The sequence below is a fragment of the Hippichthys cyanospilos genome, chromosome 5 (genome assembly GCF_059441005.1).
Source record: "Hippichthys cyanospilos isolate Australia breed blue-spotted pipefish chromosome 5, RoL_Hcya_1.0, whole genome shotgun sequence".
Taxonomy (NCBI): Eukaryota; Metazoa; Chordata; class Actinopteri; order Syngnathiformes; family Syngnathidae; genus Hippichthys; species Hippichthys cyanospilos.
In genome coordinates, this window is record NC_142373.1 from 7,907,827 (window position 1) to 7,921,201 (window position 13,375).

The following is a 13,375-nucleotide window of genomic DNA, read 5'->3' on the forward strand; positions in this document are numbered from 1 at the left end:
CGAAGTTTTGCTTTCGGAGGATTTGCCTCTCATCAAAAACCATTTCCACTTGGCGCCTCAAAGAAGATTAAAGCGGAATTACGACCTCATCGCAAATAATCCCGGCAGCACGACAAGACGCGCGCGCGCCCCGCGCCGACGTCATGAAGGCGCGGGTCGAAGTTCATCGCGTGAACCCGGCGGAAGGCGAACCTTTCGGGTCGGCCCCGTTGTTTTCGTTTGACCAACGCGTCTTTCTCGGCGTTCCGTCCGAACGTAACGGCACGACGGCGGCCTCTGCTGGCGGCGCGGCGCGGCGCCGCTTGCATGTCGAAAAGCAAATTGACCGTCCAGTAACGCCGTATCTGACGTACTTTTCACATGACGCAAAATAGTATGGCGATAAACAGCCCCGGCGCCGAAATGGGCAGCTCTGGGCTGCCCGCTGCAAAACGTAACATCAAATGTTCAACGTTCAGCGATAAAGCAACGATAAAGGGGGCAAATTGCGTCTTTGCGGAAAGGATTTTATTTTGACAGGGAGGAGCCGGATGCGTGGCGTCACTTGCCGTCGCCCCGGGCCGGACCGCTCAGACTGTTGCGCCGCCATCCTCACGGTCGGACGGACGCTACGCCTGACCGGCCGAAGCTCCAAGCTTTTTGAGCGGCCGAAGCTCCAAGCTTTTTGACCGGTCGAAGCTCCAAGCTTTTGAACCGGCCGAAGCTCCAAGCTTTTTGAGCGGCCGAAGCTCCAAGCTTTTTGACCGGCCTCCGCCCGTCCATGGCGGCCGCCACGGGCGTCTTGGTCGCCGCGGCGGCGCTGGTCGCGCTCGCGGGGCCCGCGGGCTCCTTCAACCTGGACGCCGAGCGGCCTTCCGTCTACGACGGCCCCCCGGGCAGCTACTTCGGATTCTCGGTGGACTTCTTCAAAGCCCCGGACGGTCAACGGTAAGAAGCCGAGCCGCGCGCATGCGCCGGTCCCCGCCCCCGAGCCTTGCCCGGGCTTCCGCGACGCGGGAGGCCGCTTCGCCCCCTTCGCTCGCGGCTTGGATTCCGAACTCGAATCCGCGCTCCCCGTCGCAAGCAAAGGCCGCCCCGAGAAAAAGAGCTCGCCGAGCAAAGGGGGCGCCGGAAAAAGAGCTCGCCGAGCAAAGGGGGCGCCGGAAAAAGAGCTCGCCGAGCAAAGGGGGCGCCGGAAAAAGAGCTCGCCGAGCAAAGGGGGCGCCGGAAAAAGAGCTCGCTGAGCAAACGGGGCGCCGGAAAAAGAGCTCGCTAAACGAATGGGGCGCCGGAAAAAGGCTGTTGTGCCGCCGGATCGGAGCCAGTCAGGTGACGGGACAGCATTTTGGGCCGACAGTGCCAAACTCAAGGCCCGGGGGCCAGATCGCAACCGCCAGATTTCACGTGGCCTGCAAAACGTTTCTCACTCAAATACCACACGCCCAAAACGTCTATTACTCAAAAGACGTTTTGGGAAACAATATTTGTTTTCTCCCTTTTGAATGGCGTTTCCTTGAAACCGCCCTCTGATTTCAAGTCGAGGTACACGTCGAAAGATGGTACGGCGCGCCAAGAACGACTCGAGCGTCATAACGGACTTTGACACCCCTGGGTTAGGGTTTGCCGGCGCCAAATGCGGCTCCGGCTTGCGAATGGGGCGGGAGGGCTCCCTCCGAAAGAGGCGGGCCAATTTGCAGGGGAACGCCGGGCCCGCCGGCGCGAGCGCACGCTTTGGACGGGGGCCCGGGCGCCGTCGGCACGCTTGCGTTTCGCCGCCCGCAGAACCACGCGTTCGGCGCTTGCCGCGGTCCCGACTCGGCCGTCCGTCTAACGGCCGACCCGCGCTCAGGTCGGACGTCCTGATCGGAGCGCCGCGGGCCAACGCGTCGGGCGACGTGCTGGAGCGAGGCGCCGTCTACAGCTGCCCCTGGGCGGGCGCCGCCTCCTGCCGCCAGCTCCCCTTCGACTCGTCAGGTACGCCGTCGCCGGCTTCTCCCGTCTGCGCGAGGCCGCCGCGGGTACGGGGCAACGTCGGGAAGGCTGAGGTCGGCTCGGAACCCTAACCCCGACATTTGGGGAGGCGGCTCCCGTTTCTTGTTGGCCGGCGCACTCCACCGCGCCGCTTCTTTCTTGCGTTCGGCACCAAACGGCCAATCCAAAAGATCGAAGCGCTCACGTTTGGGCCGGCCGACGGGAGACGTCGAGGCCGCGTGACTCTGCCGCAAACCGGGGAGAAGAGAGCAAAGGATCGTGTGCGCGCGTGTCTCGGAAGAGGAATGACTCTTTGTCGCAAATGACGCCCGCGTGATTCGACACAATTCCGGGGGATTATCGGCGCTCGTAGAACAGGAAGCGAGCGGCTCGACACATGCGCCGTTCTCGGGCCTCCGACAGCTCGGACTTCCCGTTTGGAAGGCTGGCTCACGCCGGAACAAGTTAGTCCTTGACGGACGGCCGCAAATAGCAACGGCGACAAAACGCCTACAAAAGTGCTTTTCCTCGCTCGTCGGCCAAAGAAGGGCGCGCTCTTTGTATTTGCAGCCGACCGGAAGAACGCGGAGGGCGCTCCCATGGAGTTCAAATCCAAGCAGTGGTTCGGCGCCTCGGTGCGCTCGGACGGCGAGCACATCCTGGTAAGGCCCTCGCCGCCAAAGGCTTAAGACGGGGCCCGCCGACGCGGAGGAAGGCCGACCTTCCGAAGGGTCCGGCCGTTGTCGACGTTGTGGCGGTCGTCCCGCAGGCGTGCGCGCCGCTCTACCAGTGGTCCACCTTTGGCGTGTCGGAGCGCGAGCCGGTGGGAACGTGTTTCCTGATGAAAGACGACACGGTGGTGGAATACTCCCCCTGTCGATCCAGTGCGTTCCCGTCCGCCCGCCGCCGCCCGCCGCCGGCCGCTCACCCGCTTGCGTTTGTCACCGCGCAGGCGCCAACTCCCCGGAGGGACAGGGCTTCTGCCAAGCGGGCTTCAGCGCCGACTTCCTAAAGGTAGGCGCCGCTCGGTCGCCGCTCGGCCGGCCGCTCGCCGGGCGTTCCCGCCCGCCGGCTGACCGCCTCGTGTTGCAGATGGACAAGCGAGTGGTGGTGGGAGGACCGGGAAGCTTCTATTGGCAAGGTCGGCGCGCGCGCAGCGAACTCGGACCCGCCGCCGCCTTTCGCCCTTTGGTCCGGGCGCGGCCTCGGCTCAAAGGGCTCGGGAAGGGAGCCCCGGGAATAGCGTTTGTGGGACGCTAAGCCCCAACAAAACATGACCGAGCTCTTGGGTTTAGTCAAGAATGGCTTCCGAAGCCCGTGCGCCCGCCTCCGGTCGAGATGCCAACGGGCTTTGGCGCGCGGGAACGTCTGCGGGGCGTGCCCGAGTCGAGTCGGCGCTTGTCGGCCGGCCCGCCCGACAAAGAGGATCCGCGCCGAGTCGCGACAGGCGGGGGGAACGCGCCTGTCACAGGCGGGCGCCGCGCCGAAGGATGTTGATTGTCGCTGTATTTATTCGCCAGGCCAACTGATTTCAGACGACGTGTCGGAAATCTTCGCCCGGTTCGACAAGAGTTACATCAGCCCGTACGGAAACACGCTGTCCACGAAGTCGGCCGGCGCCCAGTACGACGACAGTTACCTGGGTAAGTGGGCAAAAACGGCAAAGGTAAAAGGCTGCCCCCCCCCCCCCCGCTCGCTCACGCCGCTTCTCCTTTTCCCGCCAGGTTATTCGGTGACGGTCGGGGACTTCAACGACGACGGGAAAGAAGGTAGCCGGCCTTTCCGCCCGCAGGAAAAAGCGTCTCGGAAGCATGAGCCGCGTCCGTGTCGTTGCAGATTACGTGACGGGCGTGCCGCGGGGGGACAAGGCGCTGGGTTACGTAAGTCCCGCCCGCTCGTCTTTGTCCTTTTGCGCCCGTTGACGCGCCCCGCCGCGTCTTTCAGGTCAACGTCTTCAACGGCCGCAACATGGAGTCCATGGTCAACTTCACGGGAAGTCAGGTGAGAGCCGCCTTTATCTGGCGGCCCAGCTCGGCCTCGCTTCCTTTTCCCGCCCGCCGCGCCGTCCGCTTCCTGCGATGTCTCGCTGAGGAAACGTCACTCATGCCCCCTTCCTGCCGGCGCCGCCGGGCGCTTCCTTCGATGTCTCGCTGAGGAAACGTCACTCATGCCCCCTTCCTGCCGGCGGCGCCGGGCGCTTCGCTTCTCCCGTGAGAGCTTTTGAATCGACGGAGCGGCTGGAAGAGCGCCGTCCAAATTTCCGAAAACCAAACGAGCGCTTTCGAGCGACGTGAGGAAGAAAAGCGCTCGCCTTCTCAACGCTGGTTTCGCGTTTAAGCCGGCCGCGTTTCCCAAATAGACTTGAGAAGCCAAGACCGCGCGACCGAAAACCGAGGCGTGCTCTTCGAATCCGAATGTAGGCCGGTTTCCCAAAAGGGGGCGGCGCGCGTGGGGTCAAAGGCCGACGGGAGATCGGCTTTGCCCACGCGCGGCCGTCCCCGCCGTCACCTCCTCTTTTTCCGTCCCTCCAAGATGGCCGCCTACTTCGGACACTCTGTCGCCGCCAGCGACGTCAACCAGGACGGGTGAGTCGCCCGCCCGCCCGCCCGCCCGCGCGCGCTCTCGCCCGCGCCGATGTTGCCCGACGTGCGCAGTTTGCCGGACCTGCTGGTGGGCGCGCCTCTCTTCATGGACCGAGGCTCGGACGGGAAGCTGCGCGAGGTCGGCCAGGTGGGCGCGCGTCGCTTTTTGCTCTGCGCCCGTACGGTCCCGCGGCTTTCCGCGCCGTTTGTTTGCCGACACCTCCCGCCGAACGGCCAGGTGTCCGTCTTTCTGGGCCGGGGAGGGTTCTCGTTCCGGCCTCCGCGGACGCTCACGGGCTCCGAAGTGTACGCCCGATACGGCTCGTCGGTGGCCGCGCTCGGGGACCTGGACATGGACGGCTACAACGGTAGGCGCGCCGGCCGCCCGACGCGCGCGGGGGAGCTCGTGGCGACGCCTCGTGCCTGTCTTCAGACGTGGCCGTCTCGGCGCCCTACGGGGGCCCGGAGCGCCTGGGCCTGGTGTACATCCACAACGGCGGTCCTCGGGGCCCGTCGCAGACCCCCTCGCAGGTAGCCCGACGCCAGCCGATGGCCGCGCTTCCGCTCAAAGACGCGCCTGCCGCGCAAATGGGGTTTCCGGTCCGCTTTCTTGATCGGCGAGCCCGATGTTTTGCGGGCAGGTTCTGCAGGGCAAATGGGCGTCCAGCTACATGCCCGCCAGCTTCGGCTACTCCATGACGGGAAACGCCGACATCGACCGCAACGGCTACCCGGGTACGCCGCGCGCGCGCTCCTTCCGCGTCTGCGCCGGGCGGTTGGCAGCATGTGTGTGTCTTCCAGATTTACTGGTGGGAGTGTTTGGAGCAGACAGGGCCGTTTTGTATAGGTAAGCGGCCGCACGCGCGCGCGCTCGCAATGAGCGCGCCCCTCACGCCGCTGCGTCCGCTTGCAGAGCGCGTCCCGTGATCAGCGTCAACGCCACGCTGGATGTCAGCCCTCAGATCATCAACCCGGATGAGAAGAGTTGCACGCTGCCCACGTCGGGCGCGCCAGTGTCCTGGTGAGCCGGCCGGCCTGGCCCTAACCCGCCCGCCGTCTTCCGCTCCTGACGCAGCCGCTCGCTTGCGCCGCAGCTTCAAGGTCAAGTACTGCCTGAAGGCCAGCGGGCCAGGGGCTCCCTCCTCCCTCAGTGAGTAGCGCTCCCTCCCGCCGCGCCCTCGCGCCCGCCCGCGCGCGTGACGCTCTCCTTTGCATTTTGTCCGGCAGCCTTCGGCGTGGAGGTGCTTCTGGACCGCCTCAAGCAGAAGGAAGCCGCCAAGCGCGTGCTCTTCCTGCACGGGCGAAGCGCCGCCTACGCCAAGAACATCACGCTGAGCAACGGCGGGGGGCCCGCCTGCGAGGAGCAAGACGTCTTCCTCCGGGTAGGACCGGCGCGGAGGGGACGTCCGCCGTCTTGCTTTTTTTGCCCCGTCCTTGTTTCCCGGTCTTGTTTCCTGATCGGGATCCCGTTTCGCGCCTCCGCCGTCTTTTTTTCGACGCCAATCCATTCGAATGAGCGCGCGCGCGCGACGGGAAAGCGGCGTCCCCGCGCCGGTCGTGAGCGCCTTTGTGGCGGCAGGACGACCACGACTTCCGCGACAAGATCACGCCCATCTCGGTGGTCCTGGAGTACGCCTTGGACTACGGACGCGCCGGAGACCCCAGCGGCCTGCTGCCCGTCCTGGACGCGGCCGCGCCGCCGAACGTCACCCGACAGGTGGGCGGGCCGGGCCGACCCCGCCTCGGGCCGAGCCCGTCTGACCGTCCCGCTCCCCCCGCCGCGTCCAGGCTCACATCCTGCTGGACTGCGGCGAGGACAACGTCTGCAAACCCGACCTGCGGCTGGCGGTCCGGAGGTGACTACGCCGGCGACCCGGGCGAAGCGCCGCGCGGTCTGTAAATCCCGCTCGCCCCCCGCCAGCGACCGCTCGGAGATGGCCATCGGCGACGACAACGCGGTGACGCTGGAGATCGCGGCGGAGAACCTCGGCGAGGGCGCCTACGAGGCCGAGCTGCACGTCTTCCCGCCGCAGCAGGCCGACTTCACCGGCGTGGTGCGCGGCCAGGTCAGAGGCGGCCGCGGCTCTCCTCCCGCGGTTTTCGAGCGGGGAAAAACCTTTGCTTCGCGCCGTCGACCCGCCTAGGCGCTGAGCCGGCTCTCGTGCGCCTACAAGAAGGAGAACCGGACCAAGATGGTGGTCTGCGACCTGGGCAACCCTATGAAGGGCGGGACCAAGGTCGGCGCCCCGCCTCCCCCGAGACGCGCCGGCTTCCGGATCGGGTCGGGCCGAGCGGTGGGTGGGCGGCGGTGACCTCGGCGGCTTTTTCGGCAGGTGCTGGCCGAGCTCCGCTTCGGCGTCCACCAGCTGTCGGAGGACGACGCCGACGTGCGCTTCGACCTGCAGGTGGTCAGGTGAGTCGGGCCCCGCCCCCCCCCCCCCAAGCGGCGCAAAAAGCGACGGCCCTCCGTGTCTTCGCAGCTCCAACCAGTTCAACAACACCAGCGCCAGAGTGTCCAGCATCACCAAGCTGATCGTGGTGGCGCAAGTTTCCATCCGAGGGTAGTCGGCGTTTCCGCCGGACTTTAGAAGGCGTGGCGCGGGCGCTCACGCCGCGGGCGCTCACGCCACCTGCGCGGCGCGTTTGCAGCACCTCGTCTCCCGGCCAGCTCTTGCTTCCCGTCGCCGACTGGCGGGCCAAAGTCCCCCCGCTCGCGGCCGACGACATCGGCCCGCAAATCGTGCACGTCTACGAGGCACGTTACGCGGCTAACGTCGTCGTCTTTCTTCTTGCGCCGCAACCGCCGGGGCCCGGTCCTTTTGTCCTCGAGCCCCCTCTCCGTTCGCCGCCCGGGGTTTGACGGCGCCTGACCTTGTGCCCGGCAGCTGCTGAACAGCGGCCCCAGCACGCTGAGCCAAGCGGCGCTGGAGGTGGACTGGCCGTACGGCTACAACAACGCCACGCTCCTCTACGTCACGCACTTGGACACGGAGGGGCCGGTCAACTGCTCGGCCGACGTCCGGCTCAATGCGCGCAACGTCACGGTGAGAGCCGGGCGGGCGGGCGCCGCTCGTCATGTCCGTAGGCGGACCAAAAACGCCCATCGGCGTCTTTGCGGCCCGTCAGTTCCAGAGCTCCCCGGCGGGCGCGGCGGCGGCGCTGAGAAACGCCAGCGGCGGAGACGGACAGACGGAAGGGCGCCAGCGCCGCCGCAAGCGGGACCTGCTCCGCCCGGACGACGACCTCGTCAGGCTGGTGAGGAGCGGGCGGCGCGCCTCCCCGACGGACGCCTCCCTGACGGACGCCTCCCGCGCGCGTCGGCAGGACTGCGGCTCGGCGGCGTGCTTGAAGCTCCGCTGCCAGGTGGGCCGTTTGGAGAGGAAGAAGAACGCCATCGTCTTCGTCTATTCCCGACTGGACGTCGACAGCTTCATGCGAGTACGCACGCGCGCCGCGACGCGAGTCGGCGGCCCGGCCGTGACCCGGCGTTTCCGGCGCCCAGGCGGAGAACCGGAATCGTTCGTACGCGCTGGTGTCGGGAGCCTCCTTCAACGTGATCCGGATGCCCTACAAGAAGATCCCGGCCGCGCTGCCGTCCAACAGCACCGCCGTGCGTGGGACGCGCTCGGCGCCGCCGCGCGCCCTTCGCTCGCGGGCCTCTTCGCTCGCGGGCCTCTTCGCTCGCGGGCCTCTTCGCTCGCGGGCCTCTTCGCTCGCGGGCCTCTTCGCTCACGGGCCTCTGCCGGCAGGTGGCCGTGTCGGTGCTTTGGGTGGCGGACGCCCCCCAGCCGGTGCCGGGCTGGGTGGTGGCGCTGGCCGTGCTGGCCGGCTTGCTGCTGCTGGCGCTGCTCATCTTCGTCATGTACAAGGTCAGAACCTCGCCAAGTCGGCGGGCGGACGTACGAGTTGCCCGCCGAGTATTTGGAGCGCCCTCTTTTCGGAAGGGACGGCCGCGCGCCGTTGCCCCCGCCCTCCGTCGGATAGATGCCGGCCGCGCCTTCCCCTAAAGACCGCTTGAAACCTTTCCGCAGATGTTGTCCACTTGTTCAATGCCGCTTTTGTGTGTGTGTGTGTGTGTGCTTGCATCCAGCTGGGCTTCTTCAAGAGAGTGCGCCCCCCGCAGGAGGACTGCCTGGAGAAGGAGCAGCTGCAGCCCGAGGAGAACGGAAACACGGACACCTAGCCTAGCCCGGCCTAGCGTAGCGTAGCGTCGCGCGGGGCACGCCGTCACAGACTCTTTGCACTTTGTTGGCGTCCGCGCCAAACCGGCGGACGCCAATGACAACCTTCCGCCACATTTCTCCTCTAAGCGAGTCATTAAGAGGCTAGCTGATGCTCTTTGCTAACATCACTTTTACTGGTGGGGGGGTTTTTTCTCGTCGTAACAATTTAGAGTTGAGCTATAGGCCCAAATGGTACGCCTTTTTAGGCTTTTGTTTTGAATTTGCCGAACGATTGTTGTGGATGTGGACGATTCGCTGTCATCCCCATCAGATGATTTTTTTTTGTACTATTTGCTTGATTGCTCACGGATGCGCGTTTTGGCTTATGCCGGCACATGTAACATCTTGCTAATACCGAAAAATCACGTGGTTTAATATTTATTTTTCCAAAAATGTATTAGCGAGCTAGCGGACATCGAGCCGGCGCCCGCGCGGGTTGACGTTCGCATCGGGCGTTCCGGTTGCGGTTTGTTTGGCCTTTTCATTGCCGGACGGATGCGGAGTGGTTTTTGCTTGTCGCTTCACTTTGGAAATAAAGTCGTGCCTCAACGCGTCCCGGGTGCGGTCCCTCGCCGCCGACTTCCGGGCCTGATCAATGACGCTTATTGGCCAGCAGAGGGCGCGAATGCGAAACGCGGACGCTCGAGTCGGAGCGTTTTTCGTTGCGGCCAGCAGGAGGAGCCCGTGGCGGTGGAACCGATGTGGGCGTGTGCAACCCCCCCCCCCCCCCCCCCCCCCCCACCACACACCACCCTTTTTTTGAATTGTCGATTCGACAGTAGACCACTCTTTGTCTTCACGAATGGTGCACCCGCCTCCCTCAGAGTCAAAACTACAACCGAGGGGATGTCGCTCAATCGCGGAAGTACAGCAAGCGTGGCGGAACGGCAAATAAACAAACATGACCGCAAATTAAATGCCTCGTTGAGGTCACCTTCGAAGTATCGCTGAGATAGGAATGATGATATTCTGGTACGTCACATTTCATTACCAGACCCACGACTATATTGAAAAATGTACGCCTTTGCAAGTTTTTGAAATTTGGAGTCGTGTATTCCTTTTGAAAACATTGTCCCTTTAAGACTTAGCCCAACGTTACGAGATGGGTTCAAACGAGCTTTTAGCTGTCGTCGAGGAGACCTGTCCGGCCGCAAGAGAAAACTGCGTTGAAAAGAGGGTCCCCACCGAAGCCGTGAAGGAAGGGCTGCCATTTTTTTCCGTTAGGGGGGAGGGCTTCGCGTGCCCCCCGCCGCGCCGCGCCGCGCGCTTGCTCACAAGCCCTGGTCATGCGGACAAACCAACGCGTCATCGTCCTCTTCGCTTGTGAGTTGTGACTTTTTTTCATTTTTCTTTTTTCGTACGGGACCTGGTCATGCGGACAAACCAACGTGTCATCGTCCTCTTCGCCTGTAAGTTGCGTGACTTTTTTTTTTTGGTCAACTCTCAACACGTTACGCCTTAGCTGGTCTTAAGTCGCTTCGGCCTATCGGCAAACTGTGCGCGCGATGGGCGAGTCCCCCCCCCCCAATCGACGGCCGAGACCAAATCCAAGTCCGCAAATGAAAAACCCTTGCCGGGGTTTGCCTTTAGCCACAGGTGATGCGACCGGAGCTCGCGAGTTCGGTTTCTTCCGTTTGCAGCCCCCCCCCCCCCCCCCCCCCCCCCCCCCCCCCCCCCCCCCGGCTTGCGAGTCAAAGCGTGGCAGGCTTTGGACTTTGCGGACCCGCTTTTCCCAGTCCGAAACAAGCGAACTAACCCCGCCGGGCGCCGGGGGCCGGGCGCCGGGGGCCGGGCGCCGGGGGCCGGGCGCCGGGGGCCGGGCGCCGGGGGCCGGGCGCCGGGGGCCGGGCGCCGGGGGCCGGGCGCCGGGGGCCGGACGCTCGCCTCTCCGGCTCCGGACAAAAGCTGCCCGAGCGCGTGCGCGTGACAACTCCTGATCAACGCGGCACTCTGCTTTTTGCTCCCGATTTTGAATTAAGTCGGAGCGATGGCATTTCTCTCCAGTCTTGACTTCTCCCGGCGCCTCCGGCGCGGCGCCTCCGGCGTTTGCTCCGAACAATAAACACGTTGTACTCGCTTCATTTTCCAGCCTATTCATTCAATGAAGGACAAGGCGTGCTCTTGTTTGTTTATTTCGCTCGCAAGCCGCGGAGGGAGGCAGGCGGCGGGCAAGTTCCCCTCCTGGACGGTAGGGCGGCGCTCGCCCGATCCCGAGCTCGTCGCGTTTGCGCGATCGAAACACGGGGGACTAACCCTTCGTCAAAACGGCCCGGGACCGAGGCGGCTCGGCGCCGACCTTACCCGGCGCCGCCGACCTTACCCGGCGCCGCCCTTACCTGGCGCCGCTGACCTTACCTCGCGCCGGCGCTCAGCGTGGGCGTGGGCGGCGGCACCGGGAGCCCACCTCAACTTCAACGTGTGCATGTGGTGCGAGTCGAGCAGCCCCGCGTGCCGGGACGACGGCGTGTGCTTCTCCAACTGCTCCCTGTCCTCCTTCTGCTCGTCCCCGCGCGACGTCTGCGTGGCCCTCTGGTGAGCTTGTCGGCCAGCCGACACCTCGCGCGCGAGCCCCGCACGTGGCGCGCGCCCCTTTTTTTGCGCGCAGGCGGCCGAGCCTCTCGGGCGCGTCGCTGCGCACCATGTGTCACGATCCCGCTCTGCCGTTGGAGGGCGTCGAGGGGGCGGAGCTTCTACTCGACTCCGCCTCCCACGAGTGCCGCATGACCGGAGCGGCGCCCGCCGACGGCGGCCTCAAGGCCTGCGCTTGTCGCGGCCCCCACGAATGCAACGACAGACTGGTCTTCCGCCGACGCCCCGACGGTGAGCCGGCTGGCTACCTCGTAGCCCGGCGGGTCTCAGTGGAGGCTAGCGCGCAGGGATCCGCCGCGTCGCTTTCAGGGTCGTGGTGCGCGCGGGCCAAAGACGCCCTTCCGGCGGTCCTGGTCGGCCTGATCCCGCCCGTCCTGGCGCTCGTCGTCGCCGCCCTCTGCGGGGCCCGCCGGCGACTCGAAAACGCCTCGCCCGCGACGGACCGCGCGGGGACCACCGCTCCGGATGGCGCACCCGCGCAGGCCCCGCCCGGCGTGCCCGTTTCCCTGGAGGCGGCGGTGGGCGGCGGCGCCTTCGCGCGGGTGTGGCGGGCCCGGCCGCTCGCCGGGGGTCCAGAAGACGCCCCCTCGGCGGTGGCGGTGAAGGTTTTCCCGGCCGCGCGGGCGGCCTCGTGGAGGCACGAGGGCGCCATCTTGGCCGACGCCGCCGTGCGCCATCGCAACGTGGTCCGCTTCCTGGGGGCGCAGGTGACGTGCGCCTCGCTCGACGAGAACCGCGCGTCGGCCGTGCGAGTGTCCGCCCCGATGTCCGCCCGGCAGGTTAGGGGCGAGACCTACTGGCTGCTGCTAGCCTACCACGGGCTGGGCAACCTGCGAGACTTCCTGACGGCCGACGTGCTGGACTGGAAACGGCTGGTCACCATGGCGACCGGCCTGGCGCGCGGTCTGGCGCACCTGCACAGCGATACCCTGCGGCCGGCGGGGGCGCCCAAGGTATCGCCCGAGGCGGGCTCGGTGCGAGCACGCGCGCAACGTCGCGAGCCGGCTAAGGAAACTCGGGCGCGCCTTTCAGGTGCCGGTGGCTCACCGCGACGTGAAGAGCGACAACGTGCTGCTAAAGGACGACGGCGACGTGGCCCTCTGCGACTTCGGCCTGGCCGTGCGACTGCGCGGCCGGCCCGCCGGCGGGCAGGTAGCCCCAGCCCGGGCGACGCTTTCAATTTGCCTTTTCGAAAGGCGAGCGAGCCGCCCGATTTCCGCTTGCGAGCGTACGGCCGGAGGGAAGCCGCGTCCTCCGAATGGCCCGCCCGACTGAGGTCGCGTGCCGACGCGGGCTCTGCGTGCGCTCAGGTGGGCACTCCGCGCTACATGTCCCCGGAGGCGCTGGAGTCCCGCGTCAACCTGGAAGACGGCGGCGAGTCCTTCAAGCAGATGGACGTCTACTCCATGGCGCTGGTCCTGTGGGAGATGGCCTCGCGGTGCCGGGCCGTCGGAGGCGAGCGCGGGCGGCGGAGGCCGCGCCCGGGCCCGGCCCCGGCCGCCGCCGCTCACAGCCCCGCCCTTTGCGTTGCAGAGGTCGAGGCCTACGCGCCGCCCTTCGGCGGGGCGGTTCGGCCGGCACCCCCCGACGCCGACGAGATGCGCGACCTGGTCGTCGGGAGGCGGCGGCGCCCCGACATCCCGCCGGGATGGACGCGCCACCGGGTAGGCGGGGCGGCGCCCCGGGCCGACCGGCTAAGCGCGGCTAACGCGCCTGTCCCGCAGGGGATGAGCGACTACTGCCAGACGCTCACGGAGTGCTGGGACCAGGACCCCGAGGCGCGCCTCACGGCGCACTGCGTTCTCCGCCGGATGCGTGCGCTCCGGAAGCGCCGGGGGGAAGAAGACCGAGCCGGCCGGGGACCGCGCTGAGGGACGCCGGACGTTTCCGTTCCCGGAAGGCCGCGGCGCGGCTGAGGCCGCGTCTTGGGCTGGCGTCGTCAAAAAAGCGCGCCGCGCAAACGTCAGGGAATAAAATCGGACGAGACGAAGGACGAGCATGACGAGCGAGTCAATTTGAACGCGGTTGGAA

General features: G+C 66.3%; 2 protein-coding genes across 7 annotated transcripts; both read left to right on the top strand.

Moving 5' to 3' along the window:
- Nucleotides 1–541: 541 nt before the first annotated feature.
- Nucleotides 542–9,308, top strand: itgav (integrin, alpha V). Of its 3 annotated transcripts, XM_088414689.1 has the most exons (32): nucleotides 543–927; nucleotides 1,829–1,953; nucleotides 2,521–2,612; nucleotides 2,720–2,834; nucleotides 2,903–2,964; nucleotides 3,043–3,091; nucleotides 3,471–3,593; nucleotides 3,675–3,719; nucleotides 3,787–3,830; nucleotides 3,895–3,951; nucleotides 4,483–4,535; nucleotides 4,605–4,680; nucleotides 4,771–4,900; nucleotides 4,966–5,063; nucleotides 5,174–5,267; nucleotides 5,334–5,379; nucleotides 5,446–5,553; nucleotides 5,627–5,682; nucleotides 5,760–5,914; nucleotides 6,112–6,249; nucleotides 6,321–6,388; nucleotides 6,454–6,598; nucleotides 6,677–6,769; nucleotides 6,866–6,945; nucleotides 7,013–7,093; nucleotides 7,182–7,287; nucleotides 7,418–7,576; nucleotides 7,659–7,787; nucleotides 7,857–7,970; nucleotides 8,035–8,142; nucleotides 8,282–8,401; nucleotides 8,623–9,308. In XM_088414689.1, the coding sequence occupies exons 1-32, from the start codon at nucleotides 761–763 to the stop codon at nucleotides 8,713–8,715; spliced, it is 3,129 nt and encodes a 1,042-aa protein (XP_088270815.1). In that variant the 5' UTR covers nucleotides 543–760; the 3' UTR covers nucleotides 8,716–9,308. The 3 variants fall into 3 exon arrangements, with proteins under 3 accessions (XP_088270814.1, XP_088270815.1, XP_088270816.1); XM_088414688.1 differs by having other exon boundaries at nucleotides 542–927; nucleotides 4,605–4,900; XM_088414690.1 differs by lacking the exons at nucleotides 543–927; nucleotides 1,829–1,953 and adding an exon at nucleotides 2,054–2,414.
- Nucleotides 9,309–10,429: 1,121 nt separating this feature from the next.
- Nucleotides 10,430–13,335, top strand: LOC148423283 (TGF-beta receptor type-2-like). Of its 4 annotated transcripts, none has more exons than XM_088414691.1 (6): nucleotides 10,430–11,287; nucleotides 11,361–12,297; nucleotides 12,377–12,540; nucleotides 12,655–12,782; nucleotides 12,878–13,008; nucleotides 13,069–13,335. In XM_088414691.1, exons 1-6 carry the CDS (start codon nucleotides 10,857–10,859, stop codon nucleotides 13,213–13,215), a joined length of 1,938 nt encoding a protein of 645 aa, XP_088270817.1. In that variant the 5' UTR covers nucleotides 10,430–10,856; the 3' UTR covers nucleotides 13,216–13,335. The 4 variants fall into 4 exon arrangements, with proteins under 4 accessions (XP_088270817.1, XP_088270819.1, XP_088270820.1 ...); XM_088414693.1 differs by having other exon boundaries at nucleotides 12,377–12,496; nucleotides 12,655–12,799; XM_088414694.1 differs by having other exon boundaries at nucleotides 12,655–12,799; nucleotides 13,069–13,216.
- Nucleotides 13,336–13,375: the final 40 nt, after the last annotated feature.

What these genes read in the sequence shown, in the direction of transcription:
- LOC148423283 (XM_088414691.1), top strand. Translation starts at nt 10,857, where the DNA reads ATGAAGGACAAGGCGTGCTCTTGTTTGTTTATTTCGCTCGCAAGCCGC. An exon ending in GACGTCTGCGTGGCCCTCTG is followed by an intron (nt 11,288 to 11,360) that starts GTGAGCTTGTCG and finishes TTTTGCGCGCAG; the next exon opens with GCGGCCGAGCCTCTCGGGCG. An exon ending in CGGGATGGACGCGCCACCGG is followed by an intron (nt 13,009 to 13,068) that starts GTAGGCGGGGCG and finishes CCTGTCCCGCAG; the next exon opens with GGGATGAGCGACTACTGCCA.
- itgav (XM_088414688.1), top strand. Translation starts at nt 761, where the DNA reads ATGGCGGCCGCCACGGGCGTCTTGGTCGCCGCGGCGGCGCTGGTCGCG. An exon ending in CAACGACGACGGGAAAGAAG is followed by an intron (nt 3,720 to 3,786) that starts GTAGCCGGCCTT and finishes GTGTCGTTGCAG; the next exon opens with ATTACGTGACGGGCGTGCCG. An exon ending in CGCCGAACGTCACCCGACAG is followed by an intron (nt 6,250 to 6,320) that starts GTGGGCGGGCCG and finishes CGCCGCGTCCAG; the next exon opens with GCTCACATCCTGCTGGACTG.